Source organism: Pelophylax lessonae (assembly GCF_965119305.1).
Source record: "Pelophylax lessonae genome assembly, chromosome: 2".
In the NCBI taxonomy this organism is placed as follows: Eukaryota; Metazoa; Chordata; class Amphibia; order Anura; family Ranidae; genus Pelophylax; species Pelophylax lessonae.
The window spans coordinates 539781637-539808299 of record NC_138769.1 but is presented as its reverse complement, the minus strand read 5'-3'; the positions used below and the strand labels follow the sequence as shown (position 1 = coordinate 539808299).

Below are 26663 nucleotides of genomic sequence, written 5' to 3'. Positions count from 1 at the left end.
CTCAAGCAATGATGGACTATGTATTCTTTGTTATTTTTGTGTACTATATGGTCTTCTCTTGATCAGGCAATCATATGTTATTTTTACTAGTTAAAGCCTAGATAACAAATGCGCTCAACATGGACATTGTGATATGATAAACTATATCTGTATTTTAACTGTGATAAATTGAATTGCTAGATTACACTTTATATAATACTACTGTATTATATCAACTATTCCTTATACCATGTTGTTTTCGTATGGATTACTATATATCTTAGATTAGTATATGATTTTATTTTAAAGTTTTTCTTAGACCTGAGGAATGGAGAATCCCTTCCCTGAACAGTGATCATACATCTGATGTGTGCTGTTTTATATCTACCTATGATGAAGGAGGTGTGGGAACTGGGAGGTACACTTTAAAACTTGCATTGAAAAGTCCCAAATTGCAATCTTGCAATTTTGTTGTGGGTCAGTTACTCATTTAGTAGTGAAGCTGAAAGATGAAGATCACAAGCCAGAAACTTGCAACTTTGTATATAAAAAAAGTAAAAAATAATTGATTGCACTTATATTTAGATTAAGAAGGTTTCCTTTAAAGGAACTGTTGCCACTGGAAAAAAAAATAAAGTAAATAACATAGCCCAGTCTTTAAAGGAATACTGGTAATACCTACTTGTCCTTATACGGCCCCCCCTCCCCCTTCCTTGCTGGACTCTGCAGTTCCCTCTACCAGCCTAAAGTCTATATAACCACTGTATCCTTTAGTGAGGTAAGGGTTGATGGGAGGAACCACAGAGCTCAGAAAGGGACAAAGCACCTTACACTCACAGAAGTGCTGTAGGAGTAAAGATAAGTGGGAAAGGGTAGTGGGACAGGTAAGCAGGGTTAAACCCAAAACCAAAAATGTAAATGTAATATATTGCAGCTCACCAGTCCTTAGATACAGTTGTATTCAAAATTATTCAACCCCCCAATGCTGTAAAGGGTTTTAGGGAATTTAGTGTACATTTGTAATTGTATTCAGAATGAAATCCTACAAGGACTATTTATAGAACCATATGCAACTAAAATTACATCAATTGGTTTTGTAATACAGTAGTAAATGTTTCTTTTGTGAATTCTTCATTGACACAATTATTCAACCCCTTAAAGACTACCACTCTGAAGAACAGAGGTTCATTGAAGTGTTTTCAATCAGGTATTGAAAACACCTGTGGATGTCAGGGAGCAGCAATAAAGCCTAATAAGCACCAATTAGGCAGCTTTAAAATTACTGTAATACTCAGCTCCTTCTAGACATTTACTGGTGTGGTTACAAACATGGTGAAGTCAAGAGAATGCTCCAGGAAGACAAGAGAAGAGGTGATTACTCTTCACAGGAAGGGCAATGGCTATAAGAAGATTGCAAAGATGTTAAACATACCAAGAGACACCATAGGAAGCATCATTCTCAAATTCAAGGCAAAGGGCACTGTTGAAACGCTACCTGGTCATGGCAGAAAGAAGATGCTGACTTCGACTGCTGTGCGCTACCTGAAGCGTAGAGTGGAGAAAAGTCCCCGTGTGACTGCTGAGGAACTGAGAAAAGATTTGTCAGATGTGGGTACTGAAGTTTCTGCTCAGACAATACAGCGCACACTGCGTAATGAAGTCCTCCATGCCAGAACTCCCAGGCGCACCCCCTTGCTGTCTCCAAAGAATAAGAAGAGTCGACTGCAGTATGCCAAAAGTCATGTGGACAAACCACAGAAGTTATGGGATAGTGTTCTGTGGACTGATGAAACAAAATTAGAACTGTTTGGGCCCATGGATCAACGCTATGTTTGGAGGAGGAAGAACAAGACCTATGACGAAAAGAACACCTTGCCTACTGTGAAGCATGGCGGGGGGGTCAATCATGCTTTGGGGCTGTTTTGCTTCTGCAGGTACAGGGAAGCTTCAGCGTGTGCAAGGTACCATGAATTCTCTTCAGTACCAGGAGATATTGGATGACAATGTGATGCAGTCCGTCACAAACCTGAGGCTTGGGAGACGTTGGACCTTTAACAGGACAATGATCCCAAGCATACCTCCAAGTCCATTACAGCATGGTTGCAGATTAAAGGCTGGAACATTTTGAAGTGGCCATCACAGTCACCAGACTTAAATCCGATTGAGAACCTCTGGTGGGACTTAAAGAAAGCAGTTGCAGTGCACAAGCCTAAGAATGTGACTGAACTGGAGGCTTTTGCCCATGACGAATGGGCGAAGATACCCGTAGATCGCTGCAAGACACTTGTGTCAAGCTATGCTTCACGTTTCAAAGCTGTTATAACTGTAAAAGGATGTTGTACTAAGTACTAAGATTGAATGTCACTTGGGGGTTGAATAAAACTGATAATGATGTGAGCACATAAAAGACATTTGTGGTTATTTCATTATAAATGTTATGTTATATTTGTCTGACCTACACGTGCCTCTTTGATTTAATTGTAAGCAGGATGACTGAATGATTAAAATCAATGTCAAACTGGCCAAAACAATCAATTTCAGTGGGGGTTTAATAATTTTGAATACAACTGTATATGTTTATCTAGTCATTCCGCTGGTAACACAATTCCTGTCCTAAAGTGACAATGCTAACCCACCAATTTATGGAAGAGCAGCGTTGTCATTGTAAGGCAGGAAATGTGCTCAGATTACAGAGCACACCCCCTTTCTTCATCTTCATAATAGAGGGAGAGGTGTTCTGTAGTTCAAAGAGAGAACAGGCAGGGCCTATATAATTGTTTGAGAAAAGACTGAAAAATTACACAGGGTTGCCTTGGATTTCTGCCTTGTTCAACAGCTATTTTTATTTTGCACTCAAAAAGATACTGTATATTAAAACATTTTCAATAGTATATTTAAAAGGAAGCAAATGGAAAAACCACATTGTTAGGGTTAACATAAACCTCGAGACAAAAAGCAAAGGGCAGGAGAAACTGCCCAGCAGCGCATAACCCCAGGGGGGATATTTGTAAAACTGAAGAAGCGACATGCTTTGAAATGAGTTCCTATCTCTCAGTGCACTCCTAGCGGTGTCAGGCATCCTCTCTATCCAGGCTCCAGCTTCCATCTCTTGTCGAGTTGTCTTCCTGCAGCAGCGGCTCCCTCCAGCCTGTACTTTTCCCCCCTGCTCACAGCTGAAGCAAGGGAATTTCACAGTGGCTCTGGGATCCAGAGGCAGCTTTGACTTTCACCGCTTTGCACAAGCTCCCCCTTTCCTTTGTGAGTGTGTTTTTAATTATTACATATTGTTCACCTTTTTACTACACAATGTAGACTGCGCTTGTCCTTTCCCTTTTGTTTTAACCTAGACCTCTACTATGTTTTGCAGTCTGGGTTTTGTTTGTTTTTGGAACTGACAGAGTCACTTTAACTTATACAGTATCTCACAAAAGTGAGTACACCCCTCACATTTTTTGTAAATATTTAATTACATCTTTTCATGAGACAACACTGAAGAAATGACATGTTGCTACAATGTAAAGTAGTGAGTGTACAGCTTGTATAACAGTGTAAATTTGCTGTCCCCTCAAAATAACTCAACACACAGCCATTAATGTCTAAACCACTGGCAACAAAAGAGTACACCCCTAAGTGACAATGTCCAAATTGGGTCCAAAGTGTCAATAGTTTGTGTGGCCACCATTATTTTCCAGCACTGCTCTAACCCTCTTAAGCATTGAGTTCACCAGAGCTTCACAGATTGCCACTGGAGCCCTCTTCCACTCCTCCATGATGACATCATGGAGCTGGCGGATGTTAGAGACCTTGAATTCCTCCACCTTCTGTTGAACCACTTGCCGACTGCTTACGTTGTTTTTACTGCGGCAGGCTGGCTCCTACAGGAAAAAATGATGTAGGTCGCCTGGAGGCAGCTAGGGGACGAGCGCACGCCGCCGGCAGCACGCTCCCGCCCCCCGATCGTCAGCAGGGAAGCATATGCGGGTGTTGGGCGGCTCCGATTGATGCCTGACACCCGTGATCGTTCCCCCTAGAGAGAGTTTACAACAGCCGACCTTCTCCCTGGGAAGATCATAGAGATCATGTGCTCCTTCTATATAGGACCATATGTCTCTATGATCATTTCAGAAGCCACGCCCCCCCAGTTAAAAATCGCAATTGCCGCCATTACTAGTTAAAAAAAAAAAACTTTAAAAATGACATAAATCTTTCCCGTAGTTAGTAGACGCGGTAACTTTTGCGCAAACCAATCAAAATACGCTTATTCCAATTTTTTTTTACCAAAAATATGTAGCAGAAAACAAATTGGCCTAAAATGTTAAGAAATTTTGATTTTTTAAATATTTTTTTGAGAATGTCATATAGCAGAATGTGAAAAATATATATTTTTTTCAAAATTGTTGTTCTTCTTTTGGTTTATAGCGCAAAAAATAAAAATCGCACAGGTGATTGAATACCACCAAAAGAAAGCTCTATTTGTGGGAAAAAAGGACGTAAATTTCATTTAGGTACAGCATCGCACGACCGCACAATTGTCTGCTAAATTAACGCAGTGCCGAATTGCAAAATAGGGTCTGGTCATTAAGGGGTCAAATCCTTCCGGTTTTAAAAGTGGTTAAGGATGCCCCACAGATGCTCAATAGGGTTTAGGTCTGGAGACATGCTTAGCCAGTCCATCACCTTACCCTCAGCTTCTTTAGCAAGGCAGTGGTCTCTTGGAGGTTTGTTTGGGGTCATTATCATGTTGGAATACTGCCCTGCGGCCCAGTCTCTGAAAGGGAGGGGATCATGCTCTGCTTCAGTATGTCACAATACATGTTGGCATTCTTGGTTCCCTCAATGAACTGTAGCTCCCCAGTGTCAGAAGCACTCATGCAGCCCCAGACCATGACACTCCCAGTACCATGCTTGACTGTAGGCAGGACACACTTGTCTTTTTACTCCTCATCTGGTTGCTGCCACATACGCTTGACACCATCTGAACCAAATAAGTCTATCTTGGTCTCATCAGACCACAGGACATGGTTCCAGTAATCCATGTGTTTAGTCTGCTTGTCTTCAGCAAACTGTTTGATGGCTTAGAAGAGGCTTCCTTCTGGAAGGACAGCCATGCAGACCAATTTGATGCAGTGTGCTACATATGGTCTGAACACTGATAGGCTGACCCCCCATCCCTTCAACCTCTGCAGCAATGCTGGCAGCACTCCTACCTCTACTTCCCAAAAACTACCTCTGGAAATGACACTGAGCACATGTGCTCAACCCCCTTGGTTGACCATGGCGAGGCCTGTTCTGAGTGGAACCCTGTTAAACTGCTGTATGGTGTTGGTCACCATGCTGCAGCTCAGTTTTAGGGTCTTGGCAATCTTCTTATAGCCTAGGTCAGTGATGGCGAGCCTTGGCACTCCAGTTGTTTTGGAACTACAATTCCCATGATGCTCAACTACACTGCAGAGTGCATGAGTATCATGGGAAATGTAGTTCCAAAACATCCGGGGTGCCAAGGTTCGCCATCTTTATGTAGAACACCAATTCTTTTTTTTTATCCTCAGAGAGTTCTTTGCCATGATGTGCCATGTTGAATTTCCAGTGACCAGTATGAGAGAGTAAGAGCAATAACACCAAATTTAACACACCTGCTCCCCATTCACACCTGATACCTTGTAACGCTAACGAGTCACATAAAACCGGGATGAGAAAATGGCTAATCTGGCCCAATTTGGACATTTTCACTTAGGGGTGTACTCACTTTTGTTGGCAGCGGTTTAGACATTAATCTCTGTGTATTGAGTTATTTTAGAAGGGACAGCAAATTTACACTGTTATACAAGCTGTACACTCACTACTTTACATTGTAGCAAGGTGTAATTTCTTCAGTGTTGTCACATGAAAAGATATAATAAAATATTTACAAAAAATGTGAGGGGTGTACATACTTTTGTGAGATACTGTATGTACATTTTGAAAATGTCCATTTGGTCATAAATAAAAAGTAACAGCTTCTCTCTTTTATTAACAGGGAGTTGGAAAAAACAAGATAGTTGATCAATTTCTTCATTTATTAAATCGACCACGGGAATATTTACAGTTACACAGGTGAGTATAGCAGGCTCTAAGGGTATTATGTTATGTTCAGCAGCTATCACTAGCTTGGCATCTCACTTCATTAAACTGCCTAACTGCTTTTAATGCAGAATAAAATAGTTGTAATGTACAGTAGATGTTGCAGAGACAGCAAACTGTAATGTGCACTGTATCTATTATATGTGGTTGTAAACCTCAGACATGAAATATGAACAAAACATATCCCTCTATAGTGTGTACTTGTCTCAGTCCAGAACACGTATGCCATTTTTGTCTGCTGTCCTATTTCTTTGCATTAGTCATTTTTGACAAATTTTCCTGAAGTTTTCCTGAAGTTGACAGAGGGAGCATCTCCAGCAAACAGCCTGTGATGAACAGCCTTCGCTCTGTTAATGTGTGCTGTGTGAAGGGGGGTTTGTCCCTTTTCTCCAGTAAGCTGTCAGAGCTTCCCTCACTGAGCTTTGCAGTGTGTAATTTCAGCCCTCTGCCCCCGGTTTTCTGACAGCTCAGACAAGCTTCATAAATTCTGGACTTTGAATAGATGTAGAGAAGAAAAGACCGCAGATAAACAAGTACAACGTATGTAGGACAAAATAAACAAAAAGGAAATGCAACATAGCGCGGTACATTTTAATAAAATCAAATAAGAACAATAACATACCACTCACATGATTCAAACTTGTATGCAGCCATATCATTGTGAATCATGAATATCAGTTGTGACAGCCTTTCTCCAACACAGCCAGACCTCCTGGATCATCAGCTGAATGTCTTGTTTGGAGCCCAAGCTGCTTCCTCCGATTGTCTCAGTGTATGAGCAGAAAGGAAAGGAGGCACACCGCTGGCTGCTCTGACAGTTTTACACTGACAGGCGTCAGGACCAGAGCAAGAGACCGGCAGAGTTAAAACCTTTTATGGTGGCTTAAGTTTAATTTTTGTCTGCTGTTTTGTTCCTCCTGCTTTCAGCATAAATTACTTCTGACAAGTTTTCCTGACCCTAAGAGAAAAAAAGTGACAGGGAGGAATCTCCAGTTGATTGACAGCCTTAGCACTGTTCCTGTGTGCTTCGTGAAGGGTACTTGTCCCTTCCCTCCAATTAGCTCTTAGGGCTCTCCTCAGTGAGCTCTGCAGAGTGTAACATCAGCTCTCTGCCCCCTTTTTTTCTGACCGCTCAGACAAGCTTTATAAAGTCTAAACGTTGAACACATGTAGAGAGGTAAAGACTGCAGATAAACAGGTGCAACTTATGTAGGAGGATTTGTGTAATCTCTGTGTTATCACCTGAGGCCAGTCACTTCACTGGTTTTACAACCACTTTAAGCTGTTGTGAAGACAGAGAAATTAAAATAATTTCCCTTAAACCTATAATAATCCTAAGAAATTGAGAACGCCTGTCAGGTCTCTATGGTTTTGAGCCCTTGTAGAAAGCCAACTTGGGGTTCCCCAGGGCGCTGAGCCGAAGCACAGCATACAGGAGCTGTAGAATGCACAGAAAGGGACATAATAAATGTATTCTTTTAGTGGGTGTATGGAAATTACCACTGACACAGTTTCGATCAGCATTAATAGCATTCTTTATATCATGCATAGATTTTTTGTTTTGGATTATAGCAGCTTTTTAAAACATACAATAAATATGACTGATTCAATGAATTAAAAAAAAAATGGTTATGGAAAGTACATGACTATTGCAGTAGGGAGTCTGTCACAAAGCAACATACGTTTTATTTAAGCTCGGATATAAGTATTGAGTCCCTGATTTGTGCAAGGCATACAGTTTCTAGGACAATGACTCAGTAAGGTTTAGATTTACTGTTTAAAAAGTTGTATATAGCATGCAAGTGAACGGATTGCTGCTTACATAACACTCCTTCCATACATGTGGTTTTCTTTTGTAACAGATTCCCAATAATGAATTAAATATCATCACATTTCTTCATATGTTTTACAAATTGCAACAATTATTTATTTTTGAAGGAACATATTCCTGCTAGCTTTCTTGCTCTATAAACAAAAGTGTCAGTGATAAACAATAGCAAAGATACTATAATGCAGAAGAAAACTCTATCCAATATCTGCCTGTCAAACATGTCATTTTCCAACCTGCATCATAAATAGCCTATTGCACATTGTCAAAATTGTGTACTCATTCAATATTAATTCGTATTTCTATCTTTTATATGTAATGCCGGGACAATACAAGACTTGCATTATTGACACAGGGAAATACAAATTATTAGTTATTGTATCTCCACATACAGTGTGGAAAATAATTATTTGATCCCTTGGAGATTTTGTAAGTTTGCTCACTTACAAAGAAATTAAGGGTCTGTAACTTTTATCATATATGTATTTTAAATGATAGAGACAGAATATCAACCAAAAAGCCATAAAAAACATGTGATACATTGAGTTGCAGTTCAGTGAGTAAAATAAGAATTGAATCCCCAAGCAAAACATGACTTGAGTGGAAACGCGTCAGAGAGGAGCGCTGCATCGTCATCGTTAGTTGCCGGACCGCACTGCAGGCGGCCACGGCCTCTCTATTATTGGAATTGGTTTTTGTGTTTCGGAAACGGACCGTCTAAATCTAAGTGCATTTACTTTTGTTAATAAAACCACCCAAGGTACTGCACTATGGTCTGATTTATTTTAATGAGCCACAAGTTGAAGCCTCCATTCGGGACAATAGAGAGAATTCACAGAAAGACAGAGGACCGGGATTGGGACATACTATCAAGAGTGAGACAATTTGCCCATACATTGAGTGATCTGGTAAGAGGCTACTTTTGTCTGCACATCCCAAGGTGACCCCCGGGACCCCTAGGACATCACTGGGTTGACTATCCGCCCTTGACCTCTTTCACATGGTAAGAGGCTAATCCCCATAAGGTGGTGGAACCATTGCACCCTCACAGATTTAGCCCATACACACCCTGTGGATTGTATCACTATTTGTGTGGGATTTGGGACTTTTGCACCCCCAGGTGTTCATATACACCTCAGGTGGTCCACACTGGATTATTGGACTTTATTTCCTTTGTATGATTTGTGAGCACAATTGATTATGTTGCTATTATCACATTGATGCACCAATATTTTATTCATCACCCATCATTTGCCAGCACCAGGGTACGTGGTCATACTATATACCCTCTTAGTGAACATCAACCCAGGTACACACTACAGAGTTTGGGTGGTCACTTAATATAGTGTCACACCCAATTCTTGGCGTGTGACACATGTGAATTTAGCGCACCTGATTTTCTTTTTTATTTCGTATCACCTATTGGTTCTAAGGTTGCAGCTTTTTCACTTACCCGATCCAGCGCACTTTTCTTTATACACAAAACATGACTTACTACTTGGTGGAGAAACCCTTGTTGGCAAGCGCAGAGGTAAGACGTTTATTGTTGTTGGTTATCAGGTTTGCACACATCTCAGGATGGATTTTTTCCACTCTTCTCTACAGATCTTCTCTAAATCCTTAAGGTTTCTTGAATGTCGCTTGGAAAACTCAAAGTTTCAGCTCCCTCCATACATTATTTTTTATAGGATACTGGTCTGGAGACTGGCTGGGCTACTCTATGACCTTAATGTGCTTCTTCTTGAGCCATTCCTTTGTTGCCTTGGCTGTATGTTTTGGGTCCTTGTCATCCTGGAAGACCCAACCATGACCCATCTTCAGTGGTATGGCTGAGGGAAGAAGGTTCTCATACAAACTTTTACAATACATGGCCCCGTCCATTGGCCTCTCAATGCAGCAAAATCGACCTGTACCTTTAGCAGAGAAACAGCCCCAAAACACAATGTTTGCACCCGAGTGCTTGACTGTAGAGATGGTGTTCTTAGGGTCATAGTCTGCATTTTTTTCCTCCAAACGCAGTGAGTCGAGTTAATTGCCAAAGAGCTCAATTTTGGTCTCATTTGACCACAGCTCTTTCTAAAAATCCTTTTCTGAATAATTTAGATATTCTTTGGCAAACTTTTGACTGGCCTGTACATGTGCCTTTTTGAGGAGGGGGGACCTTGCGGGTGCAGGATTTTTATCCATGGTGACGTATTGTGCTACCAGGGGTTTTTTTGGTGACTGTGGTCCCAACTGCCTTGAGATCATTCACAAGCTTTTCTCGTGTAGTTCTGGGCTGATCCCTCACTTTTCTCACTATCATCTTTACCCCATGAGGTGAAATCTTGCATGGAGCTCCAGGCCGAAGGCGATTAATAGTTATTTTGTATTTCTTACATTTGCAAAAAATCACTCCAACAGTTGTCACAAAGGTTCTTGCTAATGGTCTTGTAGCCCATTCCAGCCTTGTGCATGTCTATAATCTTGTCCTTGACGTCCTTTAACAGCTCTTTGGTCTTGCCCATGATGGTGAGTTTTGAAGGGAAGAAAGAGATTCTGTGGACAGGTGTCTTTTATACACATAATGAGTTGTCATTAGGAGCACCTTCTTAAATTGGCAGGACTAATCTGTGTACCATATGAGCACATACTATAGCCAGTCTGTGGGAGCCAGAATTATTGTTGGTTCATAGGGGACCAAATACCTATTTTACTCACTGAACTGCAGCTCAATTCATAACATTTATATTGTGTTTTTTTCTGGATTTGTGGTTGATATCCTGTCTCTATCATTTAAAATACACCTATAATTAACAATTTTAGTCCCTTCATTTCTTTGTAAGTGGTCAAACTTACAAAATCTGCAGAAGATCAAATAATTAATTTTCACACTGTATTATGTTCTATGCATGAGATAGTAATGTTGCACTGATATTAAACATTGTCTAACTATTTAATTACCTCCCTTTAAAGCAGGGAGATAGTGTGTTTGTAAAATGCCCATCCTCAACCCCTCATTGTTCATGCCCCTATCGAAGCTGATAATATTACCAGGTGCTTCCCAGGATGACCTGATTCCAGGTGGCAGTACCTTGGTCTAGCAGCACATCTTGAGTACTGTCACATGACCATGAGAGTGACATCACACATCCCCTTATCATGCAATTTGATTGTTGGCTGCAGCAAATGAAAGGGCTGCAATGGGGCACAAGTAGGTGAGAATAACTGGAAAGGGGGCTTTACAAACAAAAAGTCATATATGTTGGAAGCTGCATAGGCACCTAATCTTACTGCTGACAGAAGTGTGATTGTGGGGTCTTTGCATTATATAATACTTGGTGAGGCAAATAATAAAGCCATGACTCTTGGTTTTCCATGGTTTTTGTCAGGATAAACTGGTTTATATGGCTCATAATGTATTGAGTAAACATATCTGGATTTCTTGCAGCGTTTACTAAAAACAGAAACATTTAAATACAATTGCTAACTTGAAATGAGGGCTCACTGATATTCTTTAAGGCCCCTTTCACACCTGGCGATCCGTCGGCGGACTCAGTTTTTCTTAGCAGGGGATCGATCTGCCGACTCCCCCGCTGAGCAGGCGGATGTCAGCTCTGTCTCTGCGCTGTGTGCGGAGACAGAGCTGTTAGTTCCCCACTCTTCTCTATGGGGAAATCGGATGAGAACGGACCGTCTGTCCATTCTCATCCGATCCGCTTGACGGATGGAAAATAGGGTTTCCATCTGTCCAGATTTGACAGATCGGATGTCAGGGGACATGTCTCCGCTGACATCCGATGCCCCATAGAGATGCATGGGGCATCCGTTCAGATCCGCCAAAAAAAAAATGGACAGGCGGATCTGAATGGTCCGCCTGTGGGAAATGGGCCTTAAGCTACAGGAGAATATGTTTTAAATAACATTATTAAAAGTTATAATGCATACTGTTTTAGTACATACAGTTGCCTTAATACTGATTAAAAACATCAGATCAACAAATAATAAATAGCTAATCAACAAAAATACAGAACATCATAATAAAATAGATACAATACTGTCTTTAAAGGGTAACTCCACTTTCGTGGGAATAAAATAGCAAAAAAAAAATAGTATATAGCATATACAAGTGCGACTCAAGTCATATTGTAATTAAATGTTTTTAAAAATTACCTTTCCTTTTCAATCTGCAGCTTTGTAATTTTCTGTAAAATGCAATGCAATATGGCTACCTGGGGGGGGGGGGGGTGTTCTGTACACAGAACGTCCCCCAGAAACCTTTCCTGGTTGTATGATTGGCTCACTTATTTTCACAGAGGTCTGCAGTAAGATACAAATCTGATATCCAGCATCCCCAAAATTTTTTATTCTTGGTGAGATACTGCCAATAGGGAATCACGTCTAAAGGGATGCAGACCTTGCAATTTTCCTCATTAGAGCCCTGCAGGTGAAGTAGCTGATTGATGATTATGAAACCACTCCCATTAGATTCACTTACCACATAGACACAGACAAACACATGGGGATTTCTTCAAAATAACAAAAGGTGGGAATCTGCAACAAAGTTTAAGATTCGTCCAATGTACATAGATCACCCAGAGGGGATTGTTTTTTTTTCAACAAAAGTGGAGTAACTCTTTAACCTTATACCTCTACTGTTGAATTCAGCGCCCTATCGGCTTAGACGTAACGTGTATAGGGGCGGAGCCTTCCCTGCTGCTCGCTGCATCCTCACAGCTGTGCGGTCTTATGTTTTACAATCGTGATTACAAGAAGTTGTTTGTGAGTATTCTGATTTAAATAAATAGCTTTATTCAGCTTACCTGCACGGAGAGCATTAGATTTCTTTTTGCTTCTTTCACTTATGTGGTGATCTCTATGTGCCCCGTATGAGAGCGGTACCATTGCTGTTATCTTGTCCCTGTGCATCTGCTAGAGACCTCCATTCCATCCGGTGACACCAGCCAGTGACCCCAGTGGGGTAAAAAAGCGTGATTTGGCTCAGTGTTCTGGGTCAAACTCTTAGGTGAGAGGCTTTGATCTCTGGTGGCGGCGGAGTGGAGCACATTTATATGTACTAATAAATAGGGATTCCTGCGAGCAACCTACCTACATAAGATTTTAAATGCCGCAGACACTCCACTTCTCATAAAAGTGCAAAGAGCCAATAAATAGTATAATAGTGTTGCGCAAATAAAAATCTATAAAGATGTGTAAAAAATAAAAATAAAAAGCGTATAAAAGTGTATATAAATCTCAGCCCTCAAGCAAAGAAACCTGAATCTAAAAATATGACACTATATCATTAATAAAATCCAATGCAAAGAGGCAAAAAAAGTGCAAAGTGCAAAACACAAGTGAATATTGCAACAAGTCCCAGTGCTAAAAATATATATATCAGTCCATGCAATATATAAAAAGAAAAAAAATCTCAATTAATGATGAATTATTACAGCTAATACCAGTGATAAAATATATAAATCAGTCCATGCAATATGAAAAAAACAAATATCCAAAAAAGTCTTTGGTGATGATCAGTGCAGAGTGGTATAAGAGAATCTTCATGCTCAAGCCACCTATATGTGGCAGTGCTTCCCAAACAGAGTGAGTGACCGAGGTGTCACAGCTCAATCCTAACCATGCACCCCCTTGTGATTGGGCGCTCACCTTAAAATTGATTTAATCAGGCTCAAATGCACTATATCCTATGAATGACACTTCCAGGTGATCACATCCCAAATATCAGCAGATTTCACCGTAACAGCCAACTTACTGCTCGCTGCTGAAGCTGCGGTTCAGGGTGCACTAGCAGTGGCGCTGGCACTTGTACTTCCTTGCTTTTTCTCCAGCACCTTCCAGCAGCAAAAACCCAATAGACAACTACACCTGACCCTCTATGTATTTTTATATGTACTAATCACTTGTACTGGGTGATCACGTCTTTTGAACTGGAATGCACTTATGATTTATGGACACTTTATCTTTTATTGTATACACGCATTGATTTGTATTGTATACACTTATTGATTTTTGGATATTATGTTTGCAAGTTATTGTATACACAGATTGATTTTCACTATATTCACTATATACACAGATTGATTTTCACTATATTCACTATATACACAGATTGATTTATGTTTCTGGCACAGCACTTTTTTGATTTTGAATACTGTATTGTGTAAGTGAATAACACTTTGGTGTTTGCTGCCGGATCTATTTAAATTATTTATTTATATATAATTTATATATAATCTTTATATGACTGGTGATTGATTACTTCCCCCTTTTTATCTATTCATTTGATATAGCTGCGCTGATAGTTCCTTTGCACATTTTTAACCTTAGAATTATTTTTTTTGTGCAATATATAATAGAATAGAATCTATATTTTCTCCCATAAAGTTTAAAATATTTTAGCTTTTTTTTCATATTCCATGTCTGTTATTAATCTAGCAAAAATCTGATTTATTATTGATATTTTAGGATTAACTCTGCGGGGAAATGTAAACAAACAAACGAAAAAATAATTTTATATCATGGAAACTCACTGCACTTAAAATATATTTATTGATTGTACTTTGTTCTGTTTCTCAGGAGCAGTACTTAATATTTCATAGATCTTTTGTCCCAGTGCTACTCTAAAAAGTCTTTATACATTAAAAAGATTGTTGAGGACATAACATTCCCTTTATGTCATTATCCCTAGACATTAAAAAAGCATTTTATTCTACATTAATCTAGATGGATAAGTTCCTCTCTATTTTTCCTCTTTCTTTTACTTTCCCCCTTTCTCTGTCCTCCTTCTTTATTGTCCTTAAATCTGCCCTTAAAGTGATTGTAAAGTCTTTTTTTTTTTTTTTTTTAATTAACAAATATGTTATACTTCCCTCCTCTGTGCAGTTGGTTTTGCACAGAGCAGCCCTGATCCTTCTTTTCTCGTGTCCCTTTTTGCTGCTCCTGGCCCCTCCCTCCTATCCAGTGCCCCCACAGCAAGCTGCTTGCTATGGGGGCACCCGAGCTGAGTCACAGCTCCGTGTGTGCATTCAGACACGGAGCTGCAGTTCGGCCCCGCCCCCTCTTTCTCTGGATTGGCTAACAGAATTTGATTTGCCATTGGCTCCTGCGACTGTGCATCCAGAAAGTATTCACAGTACTTCACTTTTTCCACATTTTGTTATGTTACAGCCCTATTCTAAAATGGATTACCGGAAATTCATTATTTTCCTCAAAATTCCTCAAACAATACCAATAATGACAGCGAGAATTAAGTTTGTTTGAAATCTTTGCAAATTTAATAAAAATAAAAAACGAAAAAAAATGTACAGCCTTTGCTCAATACTTTATTGAAGCACCTTTGGCACCATTACAACCTCAAGTCTTTTTGAGTATGATTCTACAAGCTTGACACACTTTTGGGCAGTTTCTCCTATTTTCTTTGTAGGACCTATCAGGCTCTATCAGGTTGGATGGGGACCATCAGTGCAAAGCCATTTTCAGATCTCTCCAGAGATGTTCAATCGGGTTCAAGTCTGGGCTTTCGCTGGGCCACTCACTGGGAGACACAGAAAACCTTCTGGCAATGGCACGTATTGATGTGCCATCCTGGAGAACTGCCTGAGCAAACTCTAAAGGGTCCAGATATCGCCTCATCCTACCAGTAGTGACACTGATCCTAGACAAATGCAAAACTAGTGAAAAACAGTCAGAAAAGTTGAGTAGGGAAAAAAAAATGTCAATGGCCTCCACCTGTAAAACCATTTCTGTTTTGGAGGTCGTCTCATTGTTGCCTATCGAATGCACCTGTTGTTAATTTCATTAACACCAAAGCAGCTGAAAGTGATAAACAACCCCGTTTGCTACTTAACTGACCACATCAATATCGCAGGAGTTTAACCACTTCAGTTTCAGAAGGTTTTAAACCCTTCCTGGCCAGACCACTTTTTGTGATATCCAACGTTATTACGCAGAGTAAATAGATATCTAGCATGTCGCACTTTAAAATTGCGCATGCTCGTGGAATGGCGACAAACTACGGTACTTTAAAATCTCTACATGCAACGCTTTAAAAATGTTTACAGGTTACCTGTTTAGAGTTACAGAGGAGTACTAGAATTATTGCTCTTGCCCTAAGGATCAGGACGAAACTTCAGATGTGTGGTTTGAACACTATTTACATATGTGGGCACGACATACATATGCGTTCGCTTCTGCATGCGAGTTCGGAGGGAAGGGGCGCTTTTAAATTTTTTTTCTTTTTTTTTTTTTACACTGTCCCTTTAATTGTTTTTTTTTGTTATACATACTTACCTATTATAAAGATTTATAAAAAATTGGGGTGTTGGCGCTGCTAATCTATAAAGTGCAAAACAGTTGAATAAATAAGTGTAAAAACTGTGGTGTGATGTTGACACACACAAATATTGATATGTAAAATGAATCAATAAAATGTGTACAATTTAAATACAATCGACAATAAATATAGTGCAGTAGTAGTGAATGGCCAACGGGAGGCGTGAGAAAAGTGCAAGGTGCGTATCAAAAAACAATTAGAGCTTAATAAATTAAGGAGATGTAATGTGCATACAGCACCTGATAAAATACAATACAAACAAATATATGACCAGCAGGAGGCGTAACCAAGTGCAAAAAATGCTTCTCAATAAATAAATAAATAAGTGTTAAAAAAATAGAGAAGGTGCATTGGTGAAATGAATGTGAACAATTAGTGCTAAATAGTAGCCCTGAAAAAAGAATGAAATTTAAGTATAAAAGTATGCTAATAAAATATATGGTGAGTGAATAAGCATAAGAATATGCTATAGAAATACAATAAGTGAATGATACACCAAATAAATGCAAAATAGTGCACAGAGAATTAATTAGAAGAGTGTGGCAGGAGATATTGTCCAATAAGCCAATAATTAGAAAAAAGAAAAAGAAATTAACAAACAAGTGCTAAGCATCTCTGGGAACTCCTTCAAGACTGTTGGAAGACCATTTCAGGTGACTACCTCTTGAAGCGTGACTCTACAATTTTCATTGTCATGAAAATAAAGAAAACTCTTTGAATGAGGTGTGTCCAAACTTTTGGTCTGTACTGTAAATCTTTCCCGTAGTTAGTAAACGCAATAACTTTTGCGCAAACCAATCAAAATACACTTATTGCGATTTTTTTTTTTTTTACCAAAAATATGTAGCAGAAAACAAATTGGCCTAAACTATTATAACATTTAGATTTTTAAATTTTTTTTTGAGAATTTCATATAAAAAAATGTGAAAAATATTATTTTTTCAAAATTGTCGCTCTTTTTTTGTGTATAGCGCAAAAAATAAAAATCGCACAGGTGATCAAATACCACCAATAGAAAGCTCTGTTTATGGGAAAAAAAGGACGTCAATTTCATTTTGGTACAGCGTTGCACGACTGCGCAATTGTCCATTAACTACTTCCGGTCCGCGCTATAGCCGAAAGACGGCTACAGCGTGGACTCGAATTTTCGGGAGGCCGTCTTTAAACGGCCTCCCAGAAACAGGCTCCCTGCGTGCTCCCGCGAGCGCGCATCGGGGAAAATCTGTGTAGGCCGTGTCCCTTGGACACAGCCAATCACAGATCGTGGTAAATGGCCAATCACAGCGGCCATTTACCACGTGATCGGCCCATGCAATGAGAGATGATCTCATATGTAAACATATGAGATCATCTCTCATCGCCAGCTCTCCTTCCTCACACAGAGGCTGCGTGTGAGGAAGGAGCAGAGATGATCAGCCGTTCGGGGACATAGAGGAATGTAATCAGGGCACTGATCACCAGTGCCCTGATTACAACAGGAGGTAAATAAAATAAAATGTGCCCACCATCAGTGCCCACAGTGCCCTCCATCAGTCCCCCCATCAGTGCCCACAATCAGTGCCCATTGTGCTGCCAGTCAGTGCCCATCAGTGCCTGCTCATCTAGGCACTGATGAGCACTGACTGGCAGCAGTGTGGGCACTGATGGTGCTGCCCATCAGTGCCACCCATCAGTGCTCATCAGTGCCACCCGTCAGTGTCCATCAGTGCCACCCATCAGTGTCCAGCAGTGCCGCCTCTCAGTGCCCAGCAGTGCCACCTCTCAGTGCCACCTATCAGTGCCCAGCAATGCCACCTATCAGTGCTCATCAGTGCCGCCTATCAGTGCTCATCAGTGCGGCATATTAGTACCTCCTCACCAGTGCCACCTCATCAGTGCCCATAAGTGCCACCTCATCAGTGCCCATCAGTGCAGCCTATCAGTGCCGCCTCATCAGCGCACATCAGTGAAGGAGAAAAATGTATTTATTTTCAAAATTTACTCGCAGAAAATAAGAAAAACTTTTTTTTTTTCAAAATGTTCTGTTTTTTTTTTTGTAAGAAATAAAAAACCCAGAGATGATCAAATACCACCAAAAGAAAGCTCTATTTGTGTGAAAAAAAAGATGAAAATTTCATATGGGTACAGTGTAGCATGACCGCGCAATTGTCATTCAAAGTGTGAGAGCGCTGAAAGCTAAAAATTGGTCTGGATGGGAAGGGGGTTTAACTGCACGGTAGGCAAGTGGTTAAAGACACGCAGTGCCGAATCGCAAAATAGGGCCTGGTCTTTGAGCAGCCAAATCCTCTGGGGCTTAAGTGGGTAATGACCAGGCCATATTTTGTGATTCGGCAATGCGTTACTTTAACGGACAATTGCGCAGTCCTGCGACGCTGTACCCAAATAAAATGTATGTCCTTTTTTTCCCACAAATAGAGTTTTTTTTTTTTTGGTGGTATTTGATCACTTGTGCGATTTTTTATTTTTTGCACTATAAACAAAAAAAGAGCGGAAATTCTGAAAAAAAAAATGTAAAAATCAAAATTTTTTAACATTTTAGGCCAATTTGTTTTCAGCTACATATTTTTTGTAAAAAAATCGCAATAAGCGTATTTTGATTGGTTTGCGCAAAAGTTATTGCGTCTACTAACTACGGGAAAGATTTGTAATTTTTATTGTTTTTTTTTAAACTAGTAATGGCGGCGATTTGCGATTTTTAGCGGGATTGCGGCGGACAGATCGGACCCCTAACTGACATTTTTGACGCTTTGGGGGGGGGGGGGAGACCCGTGACATTACTACAGTAATCAGTGCTAAAAGTATGCACTGTTACTGTAATAATGACACTGGCAGGGAAGGGGTTAACATTGTGGGTGATCAAGGGGTTAAATGTGAGCCTAGGGGAGTGATTCTAACTGTGGGGGGGCGTGGCTTGTGAAATGATCATAGAGACCTGTGATCCTATATAGAAGGATCACAGGGGCTCTGTGATCATTCCAGGGAGAAGAATGGTCAGCTGTGTTTACAACAGCTGACCATTCTTCTCTCTCAGCGGGGAGCGATCTCGGGTGTCAGGCGGCAATTGGAGCCGCCTGTCCCGTGCATCGGCTTCCCCGCTGCCGAGTGGGGGCGGGAGCGCGCCGCTGGCGACGCGCCGCTGGCGACGCGCACTCACCCCCTAGCTGCAGTCGCGCGACCGACGTAGGTCTACATCGGTTTGCGCAGGAGAGCCGCAGAGGAAGGCGGCGGGCAGTCAGGAAGAGGTTAAGCAAAAAAACTGGAAGCTGATTGGTTTCTTTGCAGAGCTGCATCAGATTTTCCACTCTCCAGTTTTAGCAAATCAACCCCACCATGTATCTTATCTTGGTATCAATTGAACCAAAACCTACGACACCCTTTACCATGCCAATTACTCCCCAATGCTCACCAAACCTATCTCCCTAATGTCATGATATGCCCAACTCCCCATCTCATGATTAGGCCAAATCAAAGCTGTCAGGTGACCTTGTTATCTAAGATCCATTATCTCTTTTGGGTTCTCCCTGTTTCAGAGTCCCAGACTGAAACTACATGCTCTGCAGAAGAGAGTTCTTCAGTACATCTCTAGGACAAGCAATCCAAGACTCCCTAAAGTGACCTTATTTCAGTTTAGATTAATCAGGTGTTTGGGAGTGCCCAACAGCACTAGACCTGGCCAGATTACATCAATGAGTGGGCCCCAATGGAATCAAATCTTTCAAGGTTTTACAGGAGACACATAACCTCCTGTGTTCGTAAGTCTTTGGGTAACTCAAAATCACTTTTATGCCAACATAGTTTACACAAAAACCTCTTTAGACAATCTCCTTTTTTGAACATAAACGTACCAAAGACCCCCATTCTACAATTCTTATCTCTACGTTCTATTCAGCAATTATTTCCAAACATTCACCTCACCTGCCCATCCTACACAAGCAAATGGACCAAAAATCTCAGTGTCAACAAGTTACAAAGTACTCTCTTGGTGGTACTTAGTCCCACGTGCTTTAGGAGCTGCAAGCATCTCTAGGCAATCACCTGCATATAAACTCTTACCATTATTGCTGCATACATTAAACTGTAACATGTCATGCTTATGTTTCTTAAAAAAAGTATTGAAGAATCAAAAAAATGTTCCTGTAAAGCTTGCACTAGGTCAGTGGTTCACAGGCTCATGCAGATAATTTTTTCAGACACTGGTCCATACTGAAGTATGAACTTTTGGTTGTGTAGCTGCAGTAGGTATCAGTGACATTGCTCCACTAGAATTCCATTGAGGACGAAGTCTTTCTGCCACAGTGACAGTTGGAATTCACAGGTTTTTTATTCACAACTTCTTGTGAATGTATGGCAAGACTGTGCATGTGGAACAATTTCAAGTTTGACAGAAACTGGTGAAGTTTAAGGACACCTGGCTCCTATGAGTGGGGGACAGTTTTAGTTTGAGCTACAGACTGACCATGTTTTAGTTACGCCCTAAATATGGGTATAACATGAAACACGGCCTGGAAGATGGAGTTGGCTTTAATTTTTGTTCATAAATTTCAAGTGCACCTGTCACAAACATCTAACCGAGGTACAAAAGATTTGTTGCAGTTGGTGCTCTGTTTTTTGTACTCAACACATCACCATATTGCATTTTCAGTTAGTGACATTAGTTTTTCAATGGCTATTTCCAGATCTTTGAAAATCAAATGAAGAGATAATTGGCTTTTTATCTTCTTGTAATTTATTTTCTCTTTACAGACAAGCCTCATTACAAAATCCAGTAACTCCTGTTACATTTACAAAAACCCTTTGAGCATTAATGGATTTATTGTACCTCTTGTACCCTTAATTAAAATGTCAGTTTAAAGCAATAGCTGCATTTACATAGTACACGGAAGGCCACCTGTCATGCTCACTAGTGCCACCATCAGTTTTTATTAGCTAATAAATGTTGTCTGTTGATTCAAACAACAACACTGTGAACAAATATGATGACTTAATTAATTTATAATTTACACTACAAATATAATTTTTTTGTGCACTGAAATTGTCTCTCTATTATTGATACAGTTTATCGATGGTTATAAGCTTTGTAAAAGCATTAGAAGTGACACCTATTTTTATGTAGAGATCAAAAAGATAACCTGTTCAGGTCATTTATATATATTGGAAGGATTGGTAGGAAAACATTATTGTATGTTTTTGCTTGTGTTTGTGGCCACTCTTTTATCTTGCCAAATTAACTCTCCAGCCATTCAGCATGAGATTTATAGAGGAGGCTTCTTGCATGTAAACTATTTCACTAGAGTCATCAGGGAAACTGCAAAATTACAGACATACTCCATAAGAATTATGAAATGTAGGAGGGGGGTGAAATGTAGAGGGGTAGGATGTAGGTAAGCCCATGTATACTACTTTCTGCATTAGGAAGCATGTTAAAGACGTAAAGCCTAAGTTTGTTTTATAAAAGAAAAAAAAGTAAGTACAAGGGACATTACTTACTCTTAATTCAATGCCCCTTGCTGACTCTTGTATACCCTGAACCCCCCCCCCCGTCATTCATTCATAGAAGCCGTGCTATAGCTTCTGTGAATGAAACATTATGAATAAAGGAAGGGGGAAGACCTTTCAATCATCTTCCAGTCCTCCATTCATAGATCATTTTTCATTCATTGAAGCTATGGTTAAGCTTCTCCAAATAGCAGGGGGAAGGGGGGTACAGCGGACCTAGCCAGGGTCTCTTGATGAGTGTCATAGGTCTCTCAGCATTATTAACCCCCACAGCACTGGAGGATTGCTTTGGTGGGGATAGGGGGGATATCAGAGGAGGAAGATTTCAAGGAATCTTGGAGCCAGGAGTACAAGGGACACATGGAATTAATAGTAAGTCATGTCCCTTGTGCAGTCTCTCTTTATTATTTTCAGAAGTTTCTTCCCTATGACAGCATGCAGTTGATCTTGAGAAACAACAACTTCAGCATCTCTGACAACAACAAATGGATCTATCCATGGTTGCCTTGGAATAGATGGAGTATACAGAGCTGTGTGACCAGTTTCACGCAGGCTTCAGCTTGTATAGTAAAAGTGAGAACAGCAAGCTTTTACAGACCATTTTCAGAACTTTTAGCAAGCTTTTTGAAGCTTTAAAAGTGGCCTTCAGCTCCAGTTTGTAAATGTTGAACACAGAATCTAATGGGAATGTGAAAGACAGCTACAGTGTGGGCTTCCAGTGCCGGGAGAGAGTGATTGCGCTGCTCGCGTGCCCCTTGCGTCTCGCAGGCGGCGTGCTCTGTGATCGTCGAGTCCTTCGGACACAATCACAGTGGCCCTTTACCATATGATCAGCTGTCAGCCAATGGCAACTGATCAAAGAGGTAAACTGAAGCCTGTTATCGGCTTTTTTTTTCTCCTCACAATCAGCGTTAGCAGAAAAGAAGAAAGCCAGTTACCGGCTTCTGTTACAGGTACATCGGATGCACTCTCTGCCCAACAGTGCTGCTAATTAGTTCCAACCAGTGCCACCTATCAGTGCCCACTAGTGCCACCTATCAGTGCTGCCAATCAGTGTCTAATTAGTGTCACCTATTAGTGCCAACTCTCAGGGCCCTTCATCAATGCATCATCATTAGTGCCACCTATCAGTGCTCATCCGTGCCCATCAATGCAGCCTGAAAAATTACCTGCTTGTAAAATTATATAGCAAACTATGAAAAGGTTTTTTTTTTTTCTCAAAACTTTCGGTCTTTTTTGTTTCTATAGCAAAAAAATTAAAAACCCAGTGGTGTATAAATACAACCAAAAGAAAGCTCTATTTGTGTGAAAAAAATCTAAAAACTTTGTTTGGGTACGGTGTTGCATGACTGCGTAATTCTCATTCAAAGTGCAAGAGCGCTGAAAGCTGAGAATTGGCCTGGGCAGGAAGGGGGTATAAGTGCCCAATAAGCAAGTGGTTAAAGGCTTAAAGAATGGTGCTTGATGTTTGCCAAAAGCTTGCTGAAACCTTTATATACTCTTGCTGTTCACCCTGCTCTTATACAAACTGAAGCCTGTGTGAAACTGGCCAAAGACTCATGCTTGTAAAAAAGATAAAAAAAAGCCACTGAGACATTTTTATCAATGCAAGACTGCAGGGGTAATGAAGAGATCACTGCAGCAGCATGTAAAAGCCCCTTTGCAATTTAAATAAATTAAACTCCTTTTGTTTGCACATATTTTCTTATTACTGGAACAGACAACATCTTAAACTACAGTAGTCTCAGATGTTGTTCACAAACAGGTCATATGCTACAATTTATTTTACCCTATTATGTGTAATGGTCCATGTCAAAAGTTTTCCAGTTACAGTATCTCACAAAAGTAAGTACACCCCTCACATTTTTGTAAATATTTTATTATACCTTTTCATGTGACAACACTGAAGAAATGACACTTTGCTACAATGTAAATTAGTGAGTGTACAGCTTGTACATTTGATGTTCCACCAAAATAACTCAACACACAGCCATTAATGTCTAAACTACTGGCAACAAGTGAACATGTCCAAACTGGGCCCAAAGTGTCAATATTTTGTGTGACCACCATTATTTTCCAGCACTGCCTTAACCCTTTTGGGCATGGAGTTTACCAGAGCTTCACAGGTCTCCACTGGAGTCCTCTTCCACTCCTCCATGATGACATCACGGAGCTGGTGGATGTTAGAGACCTTGCGCTCCTCCACTTTCCATTTGAGGATGCCCCACAGATGCTCATTAGGTTTTAGGTCTGGAGACATGCTTGGCCAGTCCATCACCTTTACCCTCAGCTTCTTTAGCAAGTCAGTGGTCATCTTGGAGGTGTGTTATCATGTTGGAATACTGCCTTGTGGCCCAGTCTCCGAAGGGAGGGAATCTTGCTCTGCTTCAGTATGTCACAGTACATTTTGGCATTCATGGTTCCCTCAATGAACTGTAGCTCCCCAGTGCCGGCAGTACTCATGCAGCCCCAGACCATGACACTCCCACCAACATGCTTAAATTTAGGCAACACATACTTGTCTTTGTACTCCTCACATGATTGTCGCCACACATGCTTGACACCATCTGAATCAAATTTGTTTATCTTGGTCTCATCAGACCACAGAACATGGTTCCAGTAATCCATGTCCTTAGTCTGCTTGTCTTCAGCAAACTGTTTGCCGGCTTTCTTGTGCATCATCTTTAGAAGAGGCTTACTTCTGGGATGACAGTCATGCAGACCAATTTGATGCAGTGTGCGGCGTATGGTCTAAACACTGACAGGCTGACCCTCCACCCCTTCAACCTCTGCAGCACTCATACGTCTATTTCCCAAAGACAACCTCTGGATATGACTCTGAGCATGTGCACTCAACTTCTTTGGTCGACCATGGCGAGGCCTGTTCTGAGTGGAACCTGTCCTTTTAAACCGCTGTATGGTCTTGGTCACCATGCTGCAGCTCAGTTTCAGGATCTTGGCAATCTTCTTATAGCCTAGACCATCTTTATGTACAGGGAGTGCAGAATTATTAGGCAAATGAGTATTTTGACCACATCATCCTCTTTATGCATGTTGTCTTACTCCAAGCTGTATAGGCTCGAAAGCCTACTACCAATTAAGCATATAAGGTGATGTGCATCTCTGTAATGAGAAGGGGTGTGGTCTAATGACATCAACACCCTATATTAGGTGTGCATAATTATTAGGCAACTTCCTTTCCTTGGGCAAAATGGGTCAAAAGAAGGACTTGACAGGCTCAGAAAAGTCAAAAATAGTGAGATATCTTGCAGAGGGATGCAGCACTCTTAAAATTGCAAAGCTTCTAAAGCGTGATCATCGAACAATCAAGCATTTCATTCAAAATAGTCAATAGGGTCGCAAGAAGTGTGTGGAAAAACCAAAGCGCAAAATAACAGCCCATGAACTGAGAAAAGTCAAGCGTGCAGCTGCCAAGATGCCACTTGCCACCAGTTTGGCCATATTTCAGAGCTGCAACATCACTGGAGTGCCCAAAAGCACAAGGTGTGCAATACTCAGAGACATGGCCAAGGTAAGAAAGGCTGAAAGACGACCACCACTGAACAAGACACACAAGCTGAAACGTCAAGACTTGGCCAAGAAATATCTCAAGACTGATTTTTCAAAGGTTTTATGGACTGATGAAATGAGAGTGAGTCTTGATGGGCCAGATGGATGGGCCTGTGGCTGGATTGGTAAAGGGCAGAGAGCTCCAGTCCAACTCAGATGCCAGCAAGGTGGAGGTGGAGTACTGGTTTGGGCTGGTATCATCAAAGATGAGCTTGTGGGGCCTTTTCGGGTTGAGGATGGAGTCAAGCTCAACTCCCAGTCCTACTGCCAGTTTCTGGAAGACACCTTCTTCAAGCAGTGGTACAGGAAGAAGTCTGCATCCTTCAAGAAAAACATGATTTTCATGCAGGACAATGCTCCATCACACGCGTCCAAGTACTCCACAGCGTGGCTGGCAAGAAAGGGTATAAAAGAAGAAAAGCTAATGACATGGCCGCCTTGTTCACCTGATCTGAACCCCATTGAGAACCTGTGGTCCATCATCAAATGTGAGATTTACAAGGAGGGAAAACAGTACACCTCTCTGAACAGTGTCTGGGAGGCTGTGGTTGCTGCTGCACGCAATGTTGATGGTGAACAGATCAAAACACTGACAGAATCCATGGATGGCAGGCTTTTGAGTGTCCTTGCAAAGAAAGGTGGCTATATTGGTCACTGATTTGTTTTTGTTTTGTTTTTGAATGTCAGAAATGTATATTTGTGAATGTTGAGATGTTATATTGGTTTCACTGGTAAAAATAAATAATTGAAATGGGTATACTGTATATTTGATTTTTGTTAAGTTGCCTAATAATTATGCACAGTAATAGTCACCTGCACACACAGATATCCCCCTAAAATAGCTAAAACTAAAAACAAACTAAAAACTACTTCCAAAAATAGTCAGCTTTGATATTAATGAGTTTTTTGGGTTCATTGAGAACATGGTTGTTGTTCAATAATAAAATTAATCCTCAAAAATACTCATTTGCCTAATAATTCTGCACTGCCTGTAGAGCAACAATTCTTCTTTTCAGATCCTCAGAGAGTTTTTTGCCGTGAGGTGCCATGTTGAACTTCGAATGACCAGTATGAGAGAGTGAGAGCAATAACACCAAATTTAACACACCTGCTCCCCATTCACACCTGAGATATTGTAACACGAATGAGTCACATGACACCATGGAGGGAAATGGCTAATTGGGCCCAATTTGGACATTTTTACTTAGTGGTGTACTCATTTTTATTGCAAGTAGTTTAGACATTAATGGCTGTGTGTTGAGTTATTTTGAGGGGATGGCAAATTTACGCTCACTACTTTACATTGTAGCAAAGTGTTATTTCTTCAGGATTGTCACA

At 40.6% G+C, this 26663-nt stretch overlaps 1 protein-coding gene across 1 annotated transcript in view; it reads left to right on the top strand.

Annotated features, from left to right (window-relative positions):
* The window catches only part of VWA8 (von Willebrand factor A domain containing 8), a 668510-nt gene that overhangs the window by 335468 nt on the left and 306379 nt on the right, over nt 1-26663 (top strand). Inside the window, exon 22 of the mRNA XM_082247613.1 lies at nt 5996-6072. Coding sequence (XP_082103739.1) covers nt 5996-6072 — 77 coding nt within the window. The remainder of the gene's footprint in view (nt 1-5995; nt 6073-26663) is intronic.